Source organism: Phocoena sinus, chromosome 20 (genome assembly GCF_008692025.1).
Source record: "Phocoena sinus isolate mPhoSin1 chromosome 20, mPhoSin1.pri, whole genome shotgun sequence".
NCBI classification, from domain to species: Eukaryota; Metazoa; Chordata; class Mammalia; order Artiodactyla; family Phocoenidae; genus Phocoena; species Phocoena sinus.
The window spans coordinates 11,305,109-11,330,584 of NC_045782.1; the positions used below are offsets into that span (position 1 = coordinate 11,305,109).

Below are 25,476 nucleotides of genomic sequence, written 5' to 3' on the forward strand. Positions count from 1 at the left end.
ATTGATTAGTTTTGTGTGCTTTAGAACTTTATAATTTTGTTTTAGCGTTCATGATATGAGGGAAAGAGAGCTCTTTCTAGCTCTTTCCAACTCTACTTGTGTCCAGGTAGCATTCAGAAAAAAATGTATCTTTATCTTTGCCACATTCAGAACTTCTCTGTAATACCTTAGGAATCTAAGAAGAAACCCAAGCATGGGCACTTCTTGGTTTAAATATTTATCTTAAGTAGGCTAGATTTTTGTGTTTGTTAGCAATTTCCATTTTCCCCCATTATGTTTGTACCCTTTGCATGTTTACTCTTTCTTTTGATTTACAGTAACTCTATTTGTATTAGGGATATTAGACTTTTACCTATTGTGCTGCAAATATTCTCTCCGTCTCTCATTTGTATTTAAGCTTTATTGCTATAGTGGATTTAAAATATGCTGTGTAGTATAATCTGTTGAGTTTTGTGTTCTGCTTAGGAAGGCCACCTCCACCCAAGAGTATGTTAAAAAATAAATCTGGGGCTTCCCTGGTGGCGCAGTGGTTGAGAGTCCGCCTGCCGATGCAGGGGACACAGGTTCGTGCCCCGGTCCGGGAAGATCCCACATGCCGCGGAGCAGCTGGGCCTATGAGCCATGGCCGCTGAGCCTACGCGTCCAGAGCCTGTGCTCCGCAACGGGAGAGGCCACAACACTGAGAGGCCCGCGTACCGCAAAAAAAAAAAAAAAAAAAAAATCTGCATTTTTTTTTCCAGCTAAATTTTATTGTTTATATTTGGATTCAGAAATAGTATGAGGTATCTCTGTTAACGTTTAAATGTGATAGGATGTTTAAACATCTTTCGTTGGCCTTTCCCATTAAAAAAAACCTGCTCGAATTTCATCTGCTTATGGCCACTATAGTTTTCCATCACAAACTTCTAGAAAAAGTTTCCACCTGTATTTTTCTGCTTCACCTTCTTCTTGCCAATTCAGTGTTTCCGGCATGGCCTGTCTCTGCCTTACCATTGCACTGAAACTAAATACTTAGGCCTAGGGCAGCCTTGCCCTTCTTTTAACTGAACTCAGTAGACTGAATTTAGACCCCCTCTTTCCTGAGCAGCATGTAATTGTCGTTGTTGGTAACTTTCTCCTTGGAATACATCTCCTTTGGCTTCTTTTTTTTTTTTTTGGCGGTACATGGGCCTCTCACTGTTGTGGCCTCTTCCGTTGAGGAGCACAGGCTCCAGACGCGCAGGCTCAGCGGCCATGGCTCACGGGCCCAGCCGCTCCGCGGCATGTGGGATCTTCCCGGACTGGGGCACGAACCCGTGTCCCCTGCATCGGCAGGCGGACTCTCAACCACTGCGCCACCAGGGAAGCCCTCCTTTGGCTTCTTTGATCTAGCTTTTTCCTGGTTTTCTTCCTACTTCTGTCACTTTTGTAGCCACTTCTTTTTTTTAATCCCCCCAATATTGGTATTCTCTAGAATTCCTTTAGTTAGACTCTCTACAGTTCACACTTCAGGCTCTTCCTTGGGTGATGCCATTAACCACTCTTATGGCTTCAATTATCAGCAATATTCTGATAACCCCAAGTCTCTAGCTCAAATTTCTTTTTTAAACAATGTATTTAATGGTACTGATGAACCTAGTGGCAGGGCAGGAATAAAGATGCAGATGTAGAGAACAGACTTGAGGACACGTGGTGGGGGCGGGAAGCTGGGACGAAGTGAAAGAGTGGCACTGATATATACACTGCCAAATGTAAAATAGATAGCTAGTGAGAAGCTGCCACATAGCACAGGGAGATCAGCTCGGTGCTTTGTGACGACCTTAGAGGGGTGGGATAGGGACGGTGGGAGGGAGGCACAAGAGGGAGGGGATATGGGGACACGTGTATGCATATGGCTGATTTGCTTTGTTGTGCAACAGAAACTAACACAACATTGTAAAGCAATTATACTCCAGTAAAGATATGAAAAAACAAACAAAACAATGTGTTGTTTATGCCCCATAGGTACTTAAAACCAAACCTATCATTATTTCTTTCCCTCACCCCTAAAATCAGCACATCTTTATTATAATTCCCATTTCAGAGAAAAAAACAGACTCCTACCCAGTTGCCCTATGTAGAAACCTATTTATCATTTTAAAAAATTGAGTTGAAATTCAGATAACACGAAACTAACCATTTTTAAAAAAAACTAGCCACGTTAAAGTGTACAGTTCAGTGGTATTCAGTGTATTCACAGTGTTGTGCAACCACCATCTCTTCTCAGTTTCGAAACATTTTCATCACTCCACCAAAGCCTCCCGTACTCATTTATCATACTCTATCTCCGTCCCATCCCACCCCCCCACCCTCACCCCCCATTTTGCTTTCTGTCTCCGGATTTGTGGATATAAAAGGAGTCATACAATATGTCACCTTATGTGCTGGTTTCTTTCACTTAGCCTGATGTTTTTGAGGTTCATCTAAGTTGTAGCATGTATCAGCACTTAAATTCCTTTTTTAATGGCGGAATAATATTCCATTGTATGTATATATCATAATTTGTTCATTCATTGATGGACATTTGGGTTGTTTCCACTTTTTGACTGTTATGGATAATGCTGCAGTATAAACATTTGGGTACAAATTCCTATATGGGTAGATGTTTTCATTTCTCTTGGGTATATACCTAGGAGTGTAATTACTGGGCTATATGGTAACTCAATGTTTATAAACTTTTTGAGGAAATGTGTGTCAATTTTGGCTTATTATCTAAAACCCCCCACATCACCAAGCTTGGTTGATGGATTCTCTCTCCTGTGTATCCCTGTTTACTATTCCCACTACCATATACTAAAGGTACACTTTTCAGGATTACTTTAATAGCTTCCTTTCTGGTCTCTTCGTCATCACATGGCCTTACTCTTTCACATACTTTTTTTCCACATATCTTTCATATACTGAGAGATTGGTTTTTGAAAAAGTAAATCTCATGAGGTCACCTCATTGTTTTAAAAACAAAACAAAACAAAAACAAACTCTTCAAAGGCTCGTCATTTCTCTCTGGATAAAGGCTAAACTAACATGGCTTCTAAAGGCTCTTTGCAGTCCTTCCGACATGCTATCTAGCTTCAGCTGTATGACTTCCCCCCCCCACCCCCCATATGCTGATCTCCATATTTCAAGTTTTTGTATATGTTCCTCTGTGTAAGCCTTGCACCTTCTCCACCAAAATCCTTTGTCTTATTTCAGATGTCTCTTCTCTTTTTAGACGCCTTTCTGTCTCTTCATGATTATAATGTGCCCTTCTTTGTGCCCCTCCAAATTCTTGTACTAATGTTGGAGCATTTAATTGCCTGTTTACTTCTGTGGGAATCAGGAGCTGATAGTTAAGTGCCGGGTGATGCAGTACAGACTAAAAGTATGATTAATAGGAATTTAGCAGAAGTCAAAAGAAGATTATTTGGTAAGTTATTTAGGGAAGGCCCCTTGGAGGAATTGGACCTTGAAGGAATCATGAAGGTAGGTAACTATCTGCCACTAATAGGTAGATTAAGCCTGTTAAATACCCATGGATCTAGGCTATGAGGATCCACGCTAGGGGCAAAAGCCATGACAAAACTGAGATAGATGGACATCTTGCAGCATTACTTTTGCATTACTTAATGAAACAAGGAATGGACACAATCACTCCTGTAGAAGAAAAGCGTGGAAAGAATGTGCAAAAGATTTTTAAAGAACTTATGGTGTATTGACAAAAGTGAGAAGGAATAATTTACTTTATGGAAAGTGTAAGGAAATTTTCAAGGGTAATTTTGACCATGTATGCTAATTTAAGAATTTACCCACCTACATTTATAAAATTCCACTGGACTTCTGATGTAAAATGCAACAATTAGGTGATTTCTAGATAAATTATAGAATCTTCCATAAGACTCTTGCATATAGTGTTGGAGAAAATAGTCTAAGTAATATACCAGTGTTTGTCTAGAGAAAGGTTAGAAATGAGATAACTCAGTGTAGAATTTACCTGCCCAGATTGTAATGGTCTATGCTCCACTCTGTCCCTCAGACAGTAAAAGAGGGACTTTCAGATCTTTCCCAGTATGTCTACAGCATATTGGCACTCAGTAAATGTTTGCATTGATAAACAAAATAACAAGATTGAAATACAATTTCTTTGCATTTTCAGTATTTAAAAAATGTCTTAGAATAGCTGTTTAAAAGTAAAAATGCATTTCTTGTGTTTCAAAACACAGTACTGATTTAAAACTATTTATAAAAATCTGTTTTGCCAGTTAGGCAAAAATACTAGACTTATGAATTAAAAAAAAAAATCTCCCCTCAAATTTTGAGAAAAGAAGCCATTCACGTTTAAATATAAATAAACTTTCACTTTTGGCACTCTCTGTGTTTCACTGGCATGTTGGAGTGTTAAATCTGTTGAAATAACCACCTCTGATTCCTCAAAAAATTAATATTTTCTTCTCAGTTACTAACACACTTTGTTCAGTCTTTATAGCACTCTGAGTTGTATTATACTTACTTATCATGAGACTGAGCTCCTTGAGGATGATGGCAGGAATTATATGAGAATTACAAACCTGTTCAGCCTCCCAGCAAACCCTCTCTCAGTCGCTCTCCTGTGTGCTTTGTCCCACTTCTCAATTTGAGCCAACCAGTGCCGCTTGTTGGTGATTCATATATTTATACGCACACACAATCGTGACTGTGGTGATGACTTCACAGCTATATACATATATCAATATGTAAAAAAAAATGTAATTTAAATATGCGCAACTTACCGAATGTCAATTATATCTCATTAAAGCTGTTTAAAAAATCCTGACATGACGCTCACCATGGATTGGTCATTACTTTATTAAGCTCTGTGTCTCTAGGAACTGTTTCTCACCTGTCTCCTCTAAGGTTCCCTCATGGCCTGTGTCCCCGCCACCTCACTAGTTCTTTGCCTCTGTTCTCGTCCCCAACCCCCGTCATTCCCCTTCCGTGCTAGAGCACTCTCTCTGGAAGAGGAAAATCTCACGTTGCTACTGCTGTTCCTGTAGGCTCCAGCTATTATTCTTTTTTTTCGTGCATTTTTATTTTTACATTTTTATTGGAGTATAATTGCTTTACAATAGTGTGTTAGTTTCTGCTTTGTAACAAAGTGAATCAGTTATACATATGTTCCCATATCTCTTCCTTCTTGCATCTCCCTCCCTCCCACCTTTCTTATCCCACCCCTCTAGGTGATCACAAAGCACCGAGCTGATCTCCCTGTGCTATGCGGCTGCTTCCCACTAGCTATCTATTTTAAGTTTGGTAGTGTATATATGTCCATGCCACTCTCTCACTTTGTCACAGCTTACCCTTCCCCCTCCCCATATCCTCAAGTCCATTCTCTAGTAGGTCTGTGTCTTTATTCCCCTCTTACCCCTAGGCTCTTCATGACATTTTTCCCCCTTAGATTCCATATATATGTGTTAGCATACGGTATTTGTCTTTCTCTTTCTGACTTACTTCACTCTGTATGACAGACTCTAGGTCCATCCACCTCACTACAAATAACTCAATTTCGTTTCTTTTTATGGCTGAGCAATATTCCATTGTATATATGTGCCACATCTTCTTTATCCATTCATCCGATGATGGACACTTAGGTTGCTTCCATCTCCTGGCTATCCAGTTATTATTCTTAAGCTACTCCTGGGTGCTGGAAACTCTGGTCAGCAAGGGGGTCAACACACATAGGCAGGATGGATGGAGCCTCTGCTCTCTCTGTGCTCAGAGTCTGATGGGCCGCACATGAACGCCAACTGTAGTCGTATATCCCCAAGAATACAGAGGACTTACTCATGTAGACATATAGTTATTAGTATAAATGAAGGTTGCTTAAGCAGCAAATTCCAATGAAAAGGTATCAGGCACTCTTGGTGTTTCTGAATATGTATCCTAAAGACCACAGCATAAGAATTACCAGAAATATTGGTTTGATTTCCCTCTGAACCAGAATCTCTAGGGGATGGGCCTGACACCTGCATTTTATTTTATTTATTTTTTATTTTAAAAAAATATTTATTTATTTGGCTGTTCTGGGTCTTAGTTGTGACATGTGGGATCTAGTTCCCTGACCAGGGATCAAACCCGGGCCCTCTGCATTGGGAGTGTGGAGTCTTAACCACTGGACCACCAGGGAAGTCCTGACACCTGCATTTTAATAAGCTCTCTGTATGGCTATACCTCTATACCACTAGGGAGCTACTAGAATGGTGAGAACCTAGCTGGAAACCAGGGTAGAAGTAAAAGGGCACAGTAGAAGTTGATCTTCTGGATACTTTGCTTTACCCATTGCTTCTTTGTGTTATAGAAATGGAAATGTTTTGGACATCAGGTAGCATTTTGCTAATGGATCCAGGTGTGTTCATTTAACAGGTTAGAATTTATAACGTATATTCAAGTTCTGTAATGAATGTTGGGTGAAGATTATTTACTTAAAATTTTTGATTAACATTTTCTTTTTCCACAGAACTCAACAAAAACCCAGTGGAAGGCTTTTCAGCAGGTTTAATAGATGACAATGATCTCTACCGATGGGAAGTCCTTATTATTGGTCCTCCAGATACACTTTAGTAAGTATAATGGAACTAACATCCAAGTGGAGCTCTATAGCAATTGAAATATAAACTATTTTGACAAACTGAAGTTTCCCAGTTTATAAAAGTGATAAAGTTAATCAGTTTTAATTAATCACTATTAACTGATGTAAAGATACACAACAGAATGTGGTGTAATCAAAGAGCAATAGAAAAAGATGGAATTTCTTAAATATGTAATACATTTTTAGATTCAAAGACCACAGTCTGATTTTCTGTTCTGTGTGTTTGCAGACCAACTTAAACTTACTAATATTTAATGTTCTGTAAGATGGATCTTGACTATCTGATGTTAGTGACTAGTACAAGTCTCACACTTTTTTTTTTTTTTGCGGTACGCTGGCCTCTCACTGTTGTGGCCTCTCCCGTTGCGGAGCACAGGCTCCAGACGCACAGGCTCAGCGGCCATGGCTCACGGGCCCAGCCGCTCCGCGGCATGTGGGATCCTCCCGGACCAGGGCTCGGACCCGTGTCCCCTGCATCGGCAGGCGGACTCTCAACCACTGCACCACCAGGGAAGCCCTCACACTTTTTATAGAAGTTGAGGTATTGAAAAAAAAAAATGCAGCAACCTTCTCAAAGACATACAACTGAAGGACAGCAGGGACCTTCTTGGGGAGTATACTTGGTCACTCTACTGTGGTCCTTGATGGTACTAACCAGCAAGGATTTGGATACATCAAACATTTTTTTGATGGTGAAATAGTTTTATTTTAGATGTTCTGAGATGGTAACTCCCTTGTCTCCCCTTCGCCAACACCTGATGTAAGAGAAAATTCAGAGCTAGTTCTATACCAGAGCAAACTGGTATATGACATACAGAGTTGAGCTGTAGTATTGATTTGGGGGTTTTCTGAGGTCTGAAAAAAAATGATTTATGTTTTGTCACAACTATTCCCAGTCAAAATTTTTGTTGATTCCCCAGCGGTATGTTTGCATTGGTAATTGTTTTTTTTTTTTTATGGTATTATTTATTTATTTAAAAATATTTATTTATTTGGTTGCACCAGGTCTTAGTTGCGGCTTGCAGGCTCATTAGTTGTGACATATGAACTCTTAGTTGTGGCATGCATGTGGGTTCCAGTTCCCTGACCAGGATTGAACCTGGGCCCCCTGCGTTGGGAGCTCGGAGTCTTATGCACTGTGCCACCAGGGAAGTCCCTGCATTGGTAATTGTTGCAAACTAAAATAACTCAGTTTAGTCATTCTACAATGTTAGTTTGGTAAATAACAGTAGCCAATGAAAGCCATCCTAGAGGTATTCCTCCACAACCTTAATATTATTTATTTGAAAGCAAATTTCTTACCAAATTTTGCACACAAAAATCATACATACAGCCTGGCCTATGAGCCTGATGAGGTTCTGGTCTTCTAGGATTTTAAATCAAAACATATTGCGTGAAGGTTTACTCAAGGGAGATACAGCAACATTCCAGTGACAGAATCTTGTTAATCTTAAAGTTGATATGTGATAACAAGAAAAATTCTTCTAAACTAATGTCTGTGTAGAAGATTACCTAGGCATCCAGGTTTGACCTCAATCTCTAAGGACCTTGCAAAATTTGTACACTTTTTTCGTGTGATGGTGGCAAGCATCTCTAAATATTATCAGCTGGTCCATATATATGTTGTGTCCCTTCAGCTTCACCAAAGAGAGACACTTTAATACTCATTGCACTAATTAGGCCATTCTTGCCGCCAATAAAAATATTTCTGGCCTTTCGTATACATTTAAAAACTGCTGGCTGTTGATCTGAGGTGTGGACAGCAGAAGCATTTGTGGCAGCTCCTCTGGAGTTGCTAACGAGACAACTGGCTGCCACTTCTGCACTGTCCCTTCCTGATGAGAGCACTGGCTGCACCTGGGCTGCAGTTTAACCTCAGTGCCACACGTACTTTGAACATCCTGTGAGTAATGAAGCCTTAATGCAATTGACAGACCTTATAATAATCATCCAAAATTACTTTGGTATGATTGCTTTTTATTAATGACCTCTTCTAAAATTCATGTGCTGATAGTTATAAAATTGTTTTTAAAGCCCTCAAAAAAGAGGTTTATGATTTATTGAGTTCAGGCCATCCCTTTTAGCGACTTCCTACTTAGAATGGTTGCAAAAATAAAGCAGTATACTGGCATTTACATTACTCATTCATTTAGTTTCCAAAAGTTTTTTCAGCACTCTTATGCTAGATGCTAGGAACATGATCTTGAATTAGCTAATAGTCACTGTTCCCAAAGAGGTTACAGTTTAGTCGGCAAGACAGCTCATTGCATAGTTATTTAATACACTTTGAGGACAGCCATGATGGAGGACAGCCATGATGGAGGGAGGCATTAGGTGTTGTGAGAACTCGTTGGTAGCATGGCAGGTTATGAGTGTGTCAGGGAATTTTTCCCAGAGGAAGAGATGTCTAAAGTGGGAACTGAAGAGTTAGTAACTGTAATAGTTAGTAGGCTTTTGGCTACAAGCAACAGAAATTGGATTTTAGCTGGCTTAGAAAATAAGGAATTTTTTTAAAAAAATAAAATTATTTATTTATTTTTGGCTGCATTGGGTCTTCGTTGCTGCATGCTGGCTTTCTCTAGTTGCAGCAAGCGGGGGCTCCTCTTCCTTGCGGTGCGCGGGCCTCTCATTGTGGTGCCTTCTCTTGTTTTGGAGCACGGGCTCTTGGTGCGCCAGCTTCAGTAGTTGTGGCACACGGGCTCAGTAGTTGTGGCTCGTGGGCTCTAGAGCGCAGGCTCAATAGTTGTGGTGCACGGGCTTAGTTGCTTTGTGGCGTGTGGGATCTTCTCGGACCAGGGCTTGCACCCGTGTCCCCTTCATTGGCAGGCAGATTCCTAACTGCTGTGCCACCAGCGAAGCCCCCTCTTGAGGCTTTCTTTCTATGAAAAACATTCTGAAACTGGTGTGACATGCCTGCTATTTTCAGACTAATGATTATCAAGTAGTGTGGCTAGCTGCCCATATCCTCGGCAAGAAAAATGTCAGGTAGGATGGCAGTAGGTTTTTACAGAAACTTTAGGAGACATGGGTAGCACCACGTAATCATAAATCTTATAAATTTGTATGAGGGAATGGTGAATGTGTACCTTTCCTGTATCTCTTATTCTTTTTTTCATCACTAATGGCTAGTGTGCTCAAGAAGTATGCTTTATTTTGTTTCCTACCTCTGCCAATGATGTGAAGAATTTGGAGAATCTTAAGATTATATGTATTTTGTAGTATTATTGCCTTACCTGGAGTGGGTATAGAAAATGAAGAGGTGGCTAACTAAACTCTCTGATTAATATTCTTTTACACTAACAAAATTCTTCCACAGTTCTGTTTAAAACTTAGAGGCGCAAGCCATATATTCTGTAATGAAATTTTGGAGGGAATGAACCTGCCTGCATGGCTTAGAAAGTGATTGATCAATGGCAGTGCCGTGCCACTTATCATTTAGTGCTTAAGAACATGAGTTTTGGAGACTGTCTTTGTTTAGCTCCCTGAGGCTACCACTGTTATCTGTGTGACTTTAAACAGTTATTTAAACTTTGTCTTGTTTCGTTTCTAGGGTAAAACCCAATGCCTAGAAAGAGTTCAGAATGTTCAACATTCTGTTGTTTGTAATAGCAAAAGAAATCAGAAGCAAACATTTTGATTGTAATAGAAAAATTGTGGCAGGTAAAAATGAATAAACAGGAGACAGTTATTATCAGGAATATATAAAAGAACAGTGTTGAGCAAAATTTCAGATGGCAGCATATGGTTTATCATTTAAATAAGTAAATATGGCAGAATGATAGGAGCTGACAAAGTAGAATGATAGGATCTGATACTTGTAAGATTTTTATCATTTTAATAACAAAAACAGTAAGGGAAGTCTAATAGAAGAAACTTGAACTAGGCCTAGATTTCTCAACCTTTTCAAATGTGAAACTATTGGTTTCATACCTCTTTTTAACATCATACTAGTAATTACACTATTAATACCTGTGAAGAGAATGTATAATGGGAGGGAAGGTATTTTTAATTCATTGATGCTTTTCATAAACTTTCATTTTGTTCATCATAGTAGATCTTTATATATTTGAAAAATAGTGAATATGTGACATTTTAATATTTAGTTTACTATGTTTTGTATTCTTTGAGTGTTCTGAGTTTTTTGCTAACTTGACTGTTCACTGTTCACTAGAAGTTTGTGCCCACAAGTTGGGACTACTGAACTAGGCTTTTAAAAATAACAAGTAGGATTTTCACAGGTATTAGAGAAGTTAGAGATTCCACCTGTAGCAGAAAAACTGTAAGGAACTGCATGATTAGTTTAGAATGGGTGAGGACATTGCAGACAGAGTTAAAATTGTGTACTTTAAACTTTTAAGGATAGTCCTATTAAAATTTAAAGATTGAAAATAATTCAATAGACTAAGGCAATTTTTCATGATAGGGGTTCCAATCAGCTAATATAAAGCTTTTTTAAAAAAAATGATTTTACTTATTTATTTTTGGCTGTGTTAGGTCTTTGTTATGCACGCTTTCTCTAGTTGCAGCGAGTGGAGGTTACTCTTCGTTGTGGTGCGCGGGCTTCTCATTGCAGTGGCTTCTCTTGTGGAGCACGGGTTCTAGGCACGCAGGCTTCAGTAGTTGTGGTGCACGGACTCAGTAGTTGTGGCTCGCGGGCTCTAGAAGGCAGGCTCAGTAGTTGTGACACACAGGCTTAGTTGTTCTGCATGTGGGATCTTCCCGGAGCAGGGCTCAAACCCATGTCCCCTGCATTGGCAGGTGGATTCTTAACCACTGCGCCACCAGGGAAGCCCCTAATATAAAGCTTTTAAGTAGATCTGATATCAGTTAGAACTCAGGGACCCAGGAAAGCTAACTTAGTATCAGGGAATAGTCTTACCAGTGGGATAAAGTACATGGGCTTTGTGGTAGCTGTTTTGATGTTGTTTTACATAGATTCTTGGCTATTTTCTGTATTTGTGGCTTTCAAAGTGTTTTTGTTTTTGTTTTTGCGGTATGCGGGCCTCTCACTGTTGCGGCCTCTCCCGTTGCGGAGCACAGGCTCCGGACGCACAGGCTCAGCGGCCATGGCTCACGGCCCAGCCGCTCTGCGGCATGTGGGATCTTCCCGGACCAGGGCACGAACCTGCGTCCCCTGCATCGGCAGGCGGACTCTCAACCACTGCGCCACCAGGGAAGCCCTTTTTATTCTATTTTTATTGGTTTATAAAGAAAACTCGTTAGTGACTCACTTACTTAGCTTTGCAGCCCCAGTTTGAAAAAGTAGTTCATAGAATTAATATTTCCTAAGGCCAGTTTTGGCACTAATTTATCCAGTTGGGGTAACAAACATAGTCCGAGAAGGTAGACTTATCTCTTAACAGTGTAATGCGCTCTTTACAACTGCTGTTCTAGTCTCCATTCCCTCAAGTCTTCATGTTTTTTCCCTTCAATAGATAGTCTCATAAATTATGAAAATTAAGACCATAAGGCAGGCATAAAATTTGTCAGCTTTCTTCCTTTTTACCCCTGGATATCTGTACTACATTCAGTCTGTTTTCTTCCTGTGCAAAAGGAAAGGATATTCTTTCTTTTTCGTGGTAAGCCCTTTACTACCCTTATTTTCTTTCTTCTAATTTCTCAGTTACTCTGTTTCGAGGTTTTTAAAGTTGAGGTTACTTTTTATACTTGGAATCCAGTGGCCTTTCCTAAGTATTCAGAAGTGTTTGGTGTTAATGATCTACCTTTCTTTGTTTAACTCCCCTCATCTTGCTTTTATGATTAGAAAAAGGCAATAAGAATTAATACTTGCTTGTGGTTAAAAATTCATGGTATATCAAAATGTACAAAGCAGAAAGTAAAAAAATCTCATAATCTTGTGCTTCAGAGTTAATTAACCATTATTATATATTGGTGTCATGTTTCCAGACATTTTTCTATTTGTTTATAAACATACCCTCACTTTTTCTTCGTAAAGGCAAATGGGCTTATTCTATAGATTAAAAAAAAAATTAACAATAGATTGCTCATATCATTCCAGTATTTATTACCAGTATTTTTCTTGATATTTTCCTCTGACTCTAGAATGGTAAGTGCCATAAATCAGTGATCTCAAATGTTTTGGTCCCTGTTGTATTCTTCTACATACAACAGTGCCTCCCATAGGTAGATAATCATTATCTATTTGTTTAATGAATGAAAACCATTTAATGAGCTGAGGATTCCATTTCTCGATGATCTGAAACACAGTCAGATGACCCTGCTCTGATGGGGTGTACATCTTACAATAAGAGAATCAGAGGTATGAATTGCTTTTGCAATAAAGAAATGAAAAGAGGTCCATGTGATAGAGGGACACAGTGGCTAGTTAAGATTGGGTAGTCAAGTAAAATCATTCTCAAGAGGTAACATTTAAGCTGAGTTCTGAATATGACAAAGGGAGAACAGTGTTTCAAACAGAGGAAACAGCTAGTACCAAGGACACAAGTCCGGGGCTTTGTCATTTTTGCCCCATAAGGCTGACTTTTTTTCATTGGTTTTCTTTAACAATGACTTATGTTGTTTTGACAGTTGTTCAGGAACAGTTCCTAAGCAAATGACAGTGCTCTGCAGTGCCTTAACACAACAGTCACAGCCACATGTGCCTATTAGAATTAAACAAGATTAAAAATTCTGTTCCTCAGTTGTACTAGCCATATATTTTTTTTTGTGTGTGTGTGGTACGCGGGCCTCTCACTGTTGTGACCTCTCCCGTTGCAGAGCACAGGCTCCGGACGCGCAGGCTCAGCGGCCATGGCTCACGGGCCCAGCCGCTCCGCGGCATGTGGGATCTTCCCAGACCGGGGCACGAACCCGTGTCCCCTGCATTGGCAGGCGGACTCTCAACCACTGCGCCACCAGGGAAGCCCTCGCCATATTATTGATACAAGTGGTTGGTGGCTAACATATTGGCCAGCATAACTATAAACCATCTCTAGTGTGTGAAAGTTCTGTTGCACAGCCCTACTTTGGAAAGTCACCAATTATAAACTCCTTGAGAGACTTTATGCTTTGTTCACTGCTGTACTCCCAGTGTCTGACACGTAAAGACTGAATAAATATTTGTTAAATGATAAGATGAATACATGGATGGATGGATTGAAGGTCAGCACAGCTGTTCCCAGAGAGGGAATAAGAAAATGCATAAGCTCTCAGATGAGAAAAAGCTTGTTGTGTTTGAAGAACAGAAAGAAGACTGGCTGGAACAAGAGAGAAGAGTGGAAGATTGAGATCAACGTAGAGAAATTGGCAACTTGACCCTGATAGGCAATGTTAAACTTAACTTTTAAATTTTGTTTTAAGTGCAGTGGGAAGAGATTAAAAGGTTTGTAGCACAGCAGTCGTGTAATCTGATCTGGACGCCTTTTTTAAAAGCTGTTTCTTTCATTTTACTGTTTTTTGAGAGTTTAATAAGGTGGTAGGTATGACAGTTTATTAAGCTGGATATTTGAGTAAAGTAAACTGCTTGAAATCCAGATTACTTATTTTGTTTATAATGTTAGCACTAGCATCCTTGTTTTATGTTTGTTTTAATAATTTTCTTATTTATAAGCAGGAGCTTATAGGCAAGAACTTGTTTTTGTTTTTGTATTTCCAGTGAAGGTGGTGTTTTTAAGGCTCATCTCACTTTCCCAAAAGATTATCCCCTTCGGCCTCCTAAAATGAAATTCATTACAGAAATCTGGCACCCAAATGGTAAGTTTATCTAGTTTTACTTTTACATTTGCAAGTATGATGGCCTGTCCCTGAAGTTTTCAAGGTCAATAAGGAAGATGTACTTCTCAATGAAATTGCGTTGGAATTTTTGTACTAAGTTTGTTGTGTTTGTTATGCACATGGGCTTGGATTTAGATTCCTTAGAAGAGAAGAATTGACAGAGATCACATGGGAAAAAAACTCCATTCATTTATTTATTTATTTACTTACTTACTTACTTAGTTTTCAGCTCATTTTGAGACTCATGATGTTCCTAACTAGAGGCAGGGTTGGTGGGTGATATTCAGCATTAATAGAGCTCTTATAATTGAGGAGATAATTTCCAAGGTATTAGGTGACTCATTGGCTATTACAAAGAGCTTAGAAGTAATTAAACCTGGATTTTTAATTTCTGTTTTCTCACCTTAGCTCCTAGACTATGGACAACGCTTAACTTTTAATGTATATTCTTAGCTGTCAAAAAGGAATGTCTTACCTACATCATAAGGTGATTGATAGGATCAAATGAGATACAATACTGTGTGTTTAAACCTTCAAAAGTATCCAGTACTGCCGTGCATAAAATGGTGTCATTGACTTTTTTACCTAAAGATGTACTACCATTTAAAATTCACTTTGTGAGCCAAAGGTTAGGCTAGATAAACTATGTGTATACACAGTCTCCCTGAACTTTTGGCCTTGTTTTTTATGATAGAGCTTGCAAGAATTTCTTTCCTAAGCATTTTGACTATCAGTATTTTGTAATCAAAGTTGTCTTTTTAGACAATTACACTGATCTTCATTCTACTTCTCATAGTCCAGACTTTCAGTTGCAAGGAAGAGAAACCCTTATATATTAGTTTAAGCAAAAATCAGTGAGGGTAACAGATGCATGAATAAACCAAGGCTTTGTTTCAAGGAAGTGTAATAGCACCCAGTGACTTGAAAAACAGATGAGTCTTACTTAGGAGAGACTAGACTGGCAAATGGAAAACTATTGGGAACCAAGGAAGCCACCATATTTCATCACATCTAAGATAGCAGTGATGACAAAAGACATAGTTAATTTTTGCACCAGGAAGAAGGGAGAAAAATAATTTCTTTCTGGTAGAACACATTAGCTATAGTCCTACAAGATATATGGAGGCACGAATTGACCACATCTGCCTTGGACGTTTCTTTCATTTCTTCCTAGCCTTTTGGCAGTTTCTCCTGCCTTCTCTTGAATTATTTGATGTGTAATAGTCAATTTTTTTCCACCTATTTCAAAGGAAAATGTAACGAAGTTTCTGAATGTTGTATCTACCACAAATTAGCTATATTACTGTAGGTAAAAGCCTCTTGAACCTTAGTTTCTCTATCTGTGAGAGTTACATGAGAGAATATATGTAAGCAGTACATGGAACCTCTGTTAAGAGGAACAATAGCAATGGCCTCCGTAGTTTAAGAGGGCAACTGAAATGAGTGTTTATTTTCTTTGTTTTTTAAGGTTGAAGGGATTGTTGGTTTGCAGACCATAAGGGAGAAGGCATTAGAGAGTGAAGTAATTAAGACAGGATTTGAGTGAAGGGGATGCTTTGTGAAGAAAGGATACCCGAGGAGGCAATGGGCCAGGGACGGCAGGTTCAGAAGGAGCTAGACTTAGAAAGGGGAGTGAGAGTGGTCTGCAATGGGAATGAGGGGAAAAACCAGCATTTGAGTTTCTGCTAGGTGCTGGAGATACAAAGATGATCGAGTTATGGTCTTTCTGTAAGGATATTATGGTATGTGTAAGGGAAAGACGGACATAAATTTAATGATGAAACAGAGACAACAGTGATGTTGTTATAAAGGTGTTTGGTAGCATAGAAGAGGGAGTCAGGGAATGATGGAGAATGTGATTCTTAAATAGAATTTTGAATATGTATCTTTAGTCGTGGGGACTCAATAGTTTTAAAGCTGTATAGTAGGTTCATCATGACTATATTTATGTCTAGAAAGTTTATACTCACGGGGGAAGGTTTGGAAGGGAAAACCAGACAAAATAGCTAGGAGATAGAGGATTTTATCAGTTGCTAATGGGTACGGCATTTCTTTCTGTGGTGATGAATATATTGTAAAATTGATTGTGGTGATGGTTATACAACTTTTAAAACATACTAGAAACCATTAAATTATATACTTCAAATACATGAATTATATCTCAAAAGCTGTTTTATTAAAAATTATTATATGGTAAAGTCATACAAGTCATTTGTATGACTTAGATGCATTCAATTTGAGACTTGTTTTTCTGGAGGTGCAGTTGCCACAACCACTTAGGTAATTAAAGAAAACTAGTCAAGGCTCAGCAGTGAGCTTAGGGCCTTGGAAGTTACCGACATCGAGATGACAGGTAACGTATATCAAATCATCATGTGGTATACCTTAAACTCACACAACGTTTTCTGTCAATTATATCTTAATAAAGCTGGCGGGGGGGAGATGGGGGGTAACACTGTGATACAATGAATGGTTTAATTTACTTAGGGAAAAGATGATTAATTTTGGAGATTAGGATAACATCAAAAGTCAGACCAAGGAAAAGGAAAAGAAGAAAGTGATAGAGAGAATGGCTTCAAGAACCAGGGAAAGGAAGTGTGCCACGGAAGTAAGAGAGGAAAATGTGTCCAGGAAGGTGTCTTCAACAGTATCAGTTGTTTTGGGCCCAGAAGGATTGACTTTAAAAATACCCAGGAGAATATGTTCTCCCAGTCACTTTGTGAGAATAGTCATAGCATCCTGTTTGGAAGCAGAAGACAGTTTCCCATAAGGCAAAAAAGAGAGTACCCAAGTGTAAATAGAGAAGACGAGGGGAAATCAGATTTTCCTGATTTTAGAGCACAGCTTCAAGAGAAGGGAGATAGCTTGAAGGGTATATGCATGGTTCAGGTAGTTTAGTTTCAAGATGGAAGAAGAGCTGTGTTTTCTTTTCAGTCATTGATGCTGAGTCTGTTGGCTAGCTACTTATGGGGAAATGGATTTAGAAATTTTCTTCACACCAAACAGCAAAGTGAATTAAAACTCTAAATGGAATAAAAAGTTTCGAGTGGTTTTTAAAAATAGTGAATATTATTTTCTGGGTGTTAGGAACAAGGATTTTCTAGTTTCAAAAGCAATAAATATTGGAAGACTATAAAGAGGAAAGAGAAATGGTAACTAAATTCAGTATGGGATTCTTAAATGAATCTTGTGTCAGATAATAAGGCCAGCCATTAAAAAACATTATTGGGGTATTGAAATGAAAGAAAAAAAATAACAGGCAAAAATTAAACAAGGAAAATTAAGAAGCAGTTTGGCAAGAAGAAAACTAAACATTGAGTACATAAATGGGTAAAGGACATGAACAGACATTTGACTAAAGAGGAAATACATTAAGTTTCTGTACATGGAAAAATTTAGCCCCTAAAAGTATTTTAAACTAGATTTCAGTTGTGAAATTTAAAAATTTTTCAATAAAGAAAAATCTTAGTTTTATTGCCTTGTCACTCAGAATTATCAGCTCATATCTTGCATTTTTAAAGTGTAATTTGGTAATAGGCATTAAGCATAAAAACCTCTTTCTAAGAAACTAAACTCTATGTTTAAAATGAAATGACACAAGGTTAAAAATTTTTAAAGGTGCTAAATTACGATAATTTTTATAAAAGGAAAATGGGTCTCAAGTAGATTCTCTCTGATAGAATTCTATACAAACATTTGATGTTAAATGTTCTCAAAGAAAATGACTTCCAAAGAAAAAATTTTAAGTGTAAGTGAGGAAAATATCTTAATACTGTGTAAGCATTTTCTGTTCAACTTTATAGTGCTGTCACAAGTTTTGCTGTTGTTATTCTTGATCTAGTTAGTTATTTCATTTTAGTTAAGAGATTTTACTAGGAGGTGTAGGTGAGTTGGGAAAAGGGACCTTAATTGCAGAACAGCTCGTATACAAGACATTGAAGGCATGAGTCTTGAATGTTGCATTCACTGCTGAACTCCATGTCAGGTGGTGGGCGCCTGGCACACGGCACGCGTTCAAGAAGTATTTATCGTAGAGCCACAGTGCACACGAACTTTGACTCTGGTTACCCAGAGTTTATAATAGCAGGGGAGCGCTTGAGTTAGGAGGTGAAAAGTAGGCTTTAACATTATACCTATCATAAATTTGTTGGACTTTATGTAGGAAGTCAGGGATGAAATATACATAAATAGTGTCGTTGGTTGTTTATAGGATTTGGAAATTTTGTTAAAAAGTTTTTCACCAAAATTTTATACTTTTCTGTCTTTTCTAACATTTCTCCAATAAGTATGCTTTTTGCAATAGGGAAAATTTCACTGTAGAAGATTAATGAATGTTATGATTTTGATAGTTCCCTAATAGGGAATATTTGTGTGATGTAAATGTGGGTTAGGACTCCTCTACCCCTTTTGATCAACAATTAATTTGTGGCTTGGATTTTAAAACCGTTTTATAGATTAGGGGCCTAATGAATATCACTTATGTTGATGAATTTTCACTAGCAATATAACATGTTCCTTTTGTGGATTTGAGTATACTTTTTCCCTGAAAATATAATTTTGCCTTTATGTGATTTTAAAAGTATATTATCATGTTACCTTTTATTTTTTTCTTAGGAAAGTCTCTAGACCTTTGACTATTAACAATTTCAATCAATAAGTTAGTGGGGAAACTAGGAATTCATTATCCAGAAACTCAATTCTGGTGTTTGGACCATATACTTTCTACAAATGAAGAACAGATTCAACAGATGCCATTTCTTCATTTCATTGTATTTATTACATGTAAATGCTAGGCACCATCTACATACTATGTGTCTTGAAATTTTGCACAAATGAAAAAGGTAGCTTACCTTCCTTTTGGGTTTGTCAGGTGGATCCTACTTGGTAAAATCTTTGGTCTTCCTAAAAGGTTAACAGGTTCCATTTTGGAAATTAACTTCTGTATCTTTTCAATGGTACAGTGGTATTGAATTTTATACAGATGCCGTGGGAATTGGGAGCATGTTTATTATAATATGTATTTTATGTATAGCCAAATTATTTTAAATATTTAAAACAGTAATCTTATTCTTTAATTTTGCAGTTGATAAAAATGGTGATGTATGCATTTCTATTCTTCACGAGCCCGGGGAAGATAAATATGGTTATGAAAAGCCCGAGGAACGCTGGCTGCCTATTCACACCGTGGAAACCATCATGATTAGTGTCATTTCTATGCTGGCAGACCCTAATGGAGACTCACCTGCTAATGTTGACGCTGCGGTAAGGTGGTCACATGCACACATCTCCCCTCCCGTTTAATTAAACTTGATTAGAACTATAGTAGCTTTATAAGTATATATGTGTGGGTGTGTATGATATATGTTTTTATTCATTTAATTTTTTTCATGAATCTGTACAAAGATAAGTAAGACGTAACTAAGCTTTACCCCTAAATATTTGTACCTGCATCTTTTAAGAATAAGGACACTAGGGGATTCCCTGTTGGTGCAGTGGTTAAGAATCATCCTGCCAGTGCAGGGGACATGGGTTCGATCCCTGGTCCAGGAAGATCCTACATGCTGTGGACCAGCTAAGCCCATGTGCCACAACTACTGGGCCTGTGCTCTACAGCCCACGAGCCACAACTGCTGAAGCCTGTGTGGCCTAGAGCCCGTGCTCCACAACAAGAGAAGCCACCTCAGTGAGAAGCCCACGCACCACAACGAAGAGTAGCCCGTGCTCGTCGCAACTAGAGAAAGCCTACGAGCAGCAACAAAGACCCAACGCAGCACCCCCCAAAAAAATTAAAAAAAAAAAGGAATAAGGACACTATCAAAACAGCTGTCATACCTATGAGAACTTATTATCAGGTCTCTAGTAGGTCCATATTATTACTCCCAGGCTTTTATTTTTAAAACTTTCAGACCTACAAAGTGTTGCATTAGTTATAAACACCTTAAACACCCCTATACCCTACACATATAGGTTCACAAATGTGGACATTTTACAATGTGGTTATTATCATTATTATTATTTGCTAAACTGAGAATACTTTACAGATCTTTATGTTTAAGTATATACTTAAATACTTCAGCATGTATCTCGTAAGAATGAAATGGGTGGGGCGGCAGAATCCAGAATTTTAGGAACCCACATTGCTTTTGAAAAATTAATTAATTTTGGCTGTGTTGGGTCTTCGTTGCTCCACGAGGGCTTTCTCTAGTTGTGTTGAGTGGGGGCTGTTCTTCATTGTAGTGCTTGGGCTTCTCATTGCGGTGGCATCTCTTGTTGTGGAGCACAGGCTCTAGGCGTGTGGGCGTCAGTAGTTGTGGCACTCGGGCTCAGCAGTTGTGGCACATGGGCTTAGTTGCTCTACGGCATGTGGGATCTTCTGGACCAGGGCTCGAACCCATGTCCCCTGCATTGGCAGGTGGTTTCTTAACCAGTGCGTCACCAGGGAAGTCCTCACGTTACATTTTGTATTCGTTTTATTTATTTATTTATTACTTATTTATTTATTTTTTATTTTGTAAAGGTTGGTATTTCTTACCATTTTACTGTAGGTTTCTCATTTTTACATTACTGTTTTTATTTTCATTTTTTTTGGTCTTCTCTTCCTTCTCCTTTTCTTTTTTTTAAAAGTTATTTTATTTATTTGTTAATATTTTTTGGCTGCACTGCACTCCACGGCATGTGGGATCTTAGTTCCCTGACCAGGGATCGAACCCATGCCCTCTGCAGTGGAAGCGTGCAGTCTTAACCACTGGACCTCCACAGAAGTCCTGTATTCATGTTTTATTAGTCTCCTTTAATCTAGAATAGTCCTAGTTCCTCAGCTGTCTATCCTTTAACAATCCTTTTGTTCTAATTCTTATTCTTAGAAACTTTGTTAGTATATGTGAAAGCTGGGAGGTTAAATTTACCTTTTTTCCTTGTTATTTCAAACCTACATAAAAACTTGGGTGAAATCTTACATGTAGAAAAACACTACATATAATAACCCCCTTTCAAATCTCTGGCTTTGAATTTTTGAATTTAGTAATTGAATTGAAGTAAACACTCTCAGAAAACCATTCTAACTTCTAATAAGTCAAGTATCAGTCCAAACAACATAAGGGGCGCATGTGTGCAGAATCGGTTTCACTCAAGAGAGTGTGAGTAATAAGCCAGATGTTAAACTAAGAGTGAAAAAAAAAAATAAACTAAGAATGAGTTGGAGGAAGAGGGGTACCATTTAAATGCCAAAGTGAAGAAGTAATTACTTTCAGTACCAATACCCACACTAGCAGCTCTAATTCTAGTGGTCTTCAGTATATTTATATAAAATCTATATATCATCATTATTATTTTAGGAAGGTATTAATTTTGGGTGTAGGTAGGAGGAAAGGCCAAGCTATTGAGTCATACAGACTTTCTGTCAATCTCTTTTCAGCCCCACTTCATTTATTTGTTTGTTTGGCTGCTCCGGGTCTTAGTTGCGGTATGTGAGATCTTAAGTTTCAGCATGCGGGATCTTTAGTTGTGGCATGCGGGCTCTTAGTTGCAGCATGCAGGATCTAGTTTCATGACCAGGGATCTAACCTGAGCCCCCTGCATTGAGAGCGTGAAGTCTTAACCACTGGACCACCAGGGAAGTCCCTCAGCCCCACATCTTTTTTTTTTTTTTTTTTTTTTTTTTTTAATATTTATTTATTTGGCTGTCCTGGGTCTTCTTTAGCTGTGGCATGCACCTCACCCCCACTTCTTACTGACTTCTCAGAGCTGTCATTTCCAAACTTTAACTTCAGAGTTCTGTTCAATAGGTCCTTTTCCCTCCTTTGCTGGGGTTCCATTGAGACTCCTGTAGGCTACTACTTTCTCTCCTCTAATGTGCGTTTCATTGTTCTTCCATCTACTTTTGGTCTTCCAGAAAAAATTTCTCCCCATTATTAGATGATTTTAATGCCATTTTCTTTGGTAGTGAGGATTTATACCTTAAAAAAATAATTCCGGTATGATCATTTTAATAGGATCTTAGGAGAGCTAAGAGATAAACATATGTGCTTTTTGGTCTATTGATTCCATAGGTTCTTCACATGTAAAATGCAGATGATAACACCACCCATCTGGTCATCCACAGTGTGTGGCTTAGTGGATTCAACAAATGGCGACTCTGTTATTAGCTAGCTCCTGCTTTGAACCATCATCTACCAATCTATCTTCTACCTAGAAGTCATCCTTGCCCAGTCTTGTGTGTCACCAGAGAATGTCAGTCAAATTATATATCTAAATTCCTTTCCACCCCTCTGCCATTGACTTGAGTCCTTTTAACTTCTTACCTACGTTATTGTAATAGCTTTCTATCTCATCTCCTTGCTCTCAGTCTTACTTCTCTCTGCTAAGTGCTCTTTTTAGGTGATTTTTTTTTTTTCTTCCTTTTCTTGAGATTGACCTTCCTTCTTTTCTGGAATTGACCCTTTCTCCTTAAAATTTCTTAAATATAATAATGAGGTAATTACAGACAATAACATTTTATCCATAAATATTTCATCAGACATCTCCAAGTCTCTGTAGATGTTAGCATTATAGTTTATCTCATAATTTATTATAATGATTGGCTTTCTGGGGTGCCTTGTTTTGAGGGCAAAAATTGTTGTTCAAATCTCTTCCTCTGCACAGGCAAGTATTGAAGATTTCTGTAGCCTTTGCTGTCCCTAAATGGATGATATAGCGGGGGGAAAAAAAGGGCTGGGCATTTTTGTGAGAATTTCCTGGTATTTACATGCTAAGTAAAATCAGCTCTATTCTCCTGTGAAACTATGCTGGTGCTGTTTTGTGTTCCATTTTTATGGGCCAGGCAGTGATAGTGATATTGTCACTGTCATGTGTCCCACCCCCTCATCTCCCCACCCCCACTAGAAATAGTACTCAGTATCATCTCAGTATGATGCATTACACCCATATCCTTGATATTGGAGGCACTGTTATGTCTACTTTATTTTCTGGTTGCTACCCAGTAGGGAGAGTTGGTGCTCCTTCAGATAGCCTGGATATCTTATTTGTAAGTTGTAGCTTTCTTTTTAGCATAATACAAAACTGCTAATGATCTTCAGGGCCTTTTCCTTTTTTAAAGAGACTTTTGCCTGTAGAGGTCATTTGCATGTATCTTAGCAGAGTGCCTTGCAAAAGTGTTTCTTGACTACTTTTCTACCTTGTCAACTTTTTAACATTTTAAAAGTATTCACATTACCAAAGCATTACATTCAGAATTAAAGTTAGTATCTGAGATTGTAAGGGGAGTTTACATAAAATCAGTTGCTGTTACTTTTGTACTTACAGAAAGAATGGAGGGAAGACAGAAATGGAGAATTCAAAAGGAAAGTTGCCCGCTGTGTAAGAAAAAGCCAAGAGACTGCTTTTGAGTGACATTTATTCAACAGCTGTAACTTCACTTATTTCAGGGTAAGTTCATTTAAAAAGTCATCCTATTCTTGTGCATTTTTATACACGTCATAAATGTTTTTAGAAATTGTGTGATTTGGGTATTTGAATTGCTTGTTTTCATTGGCCTCATTTTTTAGTGGTAGTATCCAGTAGTCTCCTATTTCTCAGCAGAAATAGTGTCATCCCCTTGCTTTTTCCTTCAGTAAATACAGCTGTTTTTTACTAGATATTCTGTGTTAAACTGGTTGTTAGTATGGTAACAGTCTATTTCTTTTCACTGATGGTAAAATTTCTCATTATAAAGTTCTGTTCTGCTTTTTTTGAAAGCTAAGTTTCCTCCGTTTTACCTTTTGGGTTACCATCTTTGACTAAGCTAGGCATTGAAGTTTCTTGTATCTTCTCATACTGTGCTATATGAATAAAGAATGACTTAAATTTTTGTTTCCCAGTTTTTTTAAAGAAGGATCATATTTTGTATTAAACATCTACCTTTCTTCTTTTTTTTTTTTTTTTTTAATAATTCATTTATTTATTTATTTATTTTGGCTGTGTAGGGTCTTCGTTTCTGTGCGAGGGCTTTCTCTAGTTGCGGCGAGCGGGGGCCACTCTTCATCGCCGTGCACGGGCCTCTCACTGTCGTGGCCTCTCTTGTTGCGGAGCACAGGCTCCAGACACACAGGCTCAGTAGTTGTGGCTCACGGGCCCAGTCGCTCCGTGGCATGTGGGATCTTCCCAGACCAGGGCTCGAACCCGTGTCCCCTGCATTGGCAGGCAGATTCTCAACCACTGCGCCACCAGGGAAGCCCTACCTTTCTTCTTTTAATTGGTCTTTATCTCCTTGTTTATTACTTATAGGGCCAGTAGGAAAATTTTCCCTTTTATTGTATACCATCTGTCCACAAGTCTGTTTTAAGTGTAGCAAGGAGCCAAAGATAGCAGCCACCCATCTGGCTTAGAAGAGGACATGGTGTAGATGAATTGACCAAATGTGTGATATTTAAGTTATTTGGCTTCCCTTTTTAAAATCAAATATTGAGGTGATAAAACCTGTGTACGAAATGTAGCATCTAAAAAATCAGAATACATGATACATCCCTGTACCTGGCCACCTATTTTAAGCAAAAGAACTTTAGGAATTCCCAGGTGGTCCAGTTAGTGGTTAGGACTCCGTGTTCTCACTGCCGAGGGCCCAGATTCAATCCCTGGTGGGGAAATAAGATCCCACAAGCTGTGTAGTGTGGCCAATCAATCTATCAATCAATATTAAAAAAGAAAAAGAACTTTATTACTACTTGTTACATCTCCTATATTCCCCTCCTGCCCCATCCTTTTTTCATATTCCGAATTCTTTGTTTACCATTGCTTTTCTTCATAATTTCATCAAGTTTGTATTCCTAAACAACATATTCCACGTTTTTGAACTGAATACATGTGAAATTATAATGTATGCATTCTTTTGTGACTTTTAGCTCATCATTATATTCTTGAAATTGGTCTTTGTTATGTGCAGTTATATTTCTTCGGTTTTCACTGTTTAGTATTTCATTAGATAAATTACTCTTGATTCTCATTGCATTATTTCTCTATTTTGGGAGGGGTTCTTTTGTTTGTTTTGCTTTTTTTATTGTTTTGTTTTTGCTTGGTGTTTTTGTTTGTTTGCTTTTTGTTCTTTTGGGTTTTTTTGGCCATGCCTCCTGGCTTGCAGGATCTTAGTTCCC

General features: G+C 38.3%; 1 protein-coding gene across 1 annotated transcript in view; it reads left to right on the top strand.

The window, feature by feature from the left end:
* UBE2G1 (ubiquitin conjugating enzyme E2 G1) overlaps positions 1 to 25,476 on the top strand; it is a 105,100-nt gene that overhangs the window by 65,563 nt on the left and 14,061 nt on the right. The window contains exons 2-5 of the mRNA XM_032616401.1: positions 6,488 to 6,590; positions 14,235 to 14,332; positions 19,437 to 19,615; positions 23,654 to 23,776. Of these exons, the coding sequence (XP_032472292.1) occupies positions 6,488 to 6,590; positions 14,235 to 14,332; positions 19,437 to 19,615; positions 23,654 to 23,740 (467 nt within the window). The 3' untranslated portion in view covers positions 23,741 to 23,776. The remainder of the gene's footprint in view (positions 1 to 6,487; positions 6,591 to 14,234; positions 14,333 to 19,436; positions 19,616 to 23,653; positions 23,777 to 25,476) is intronic.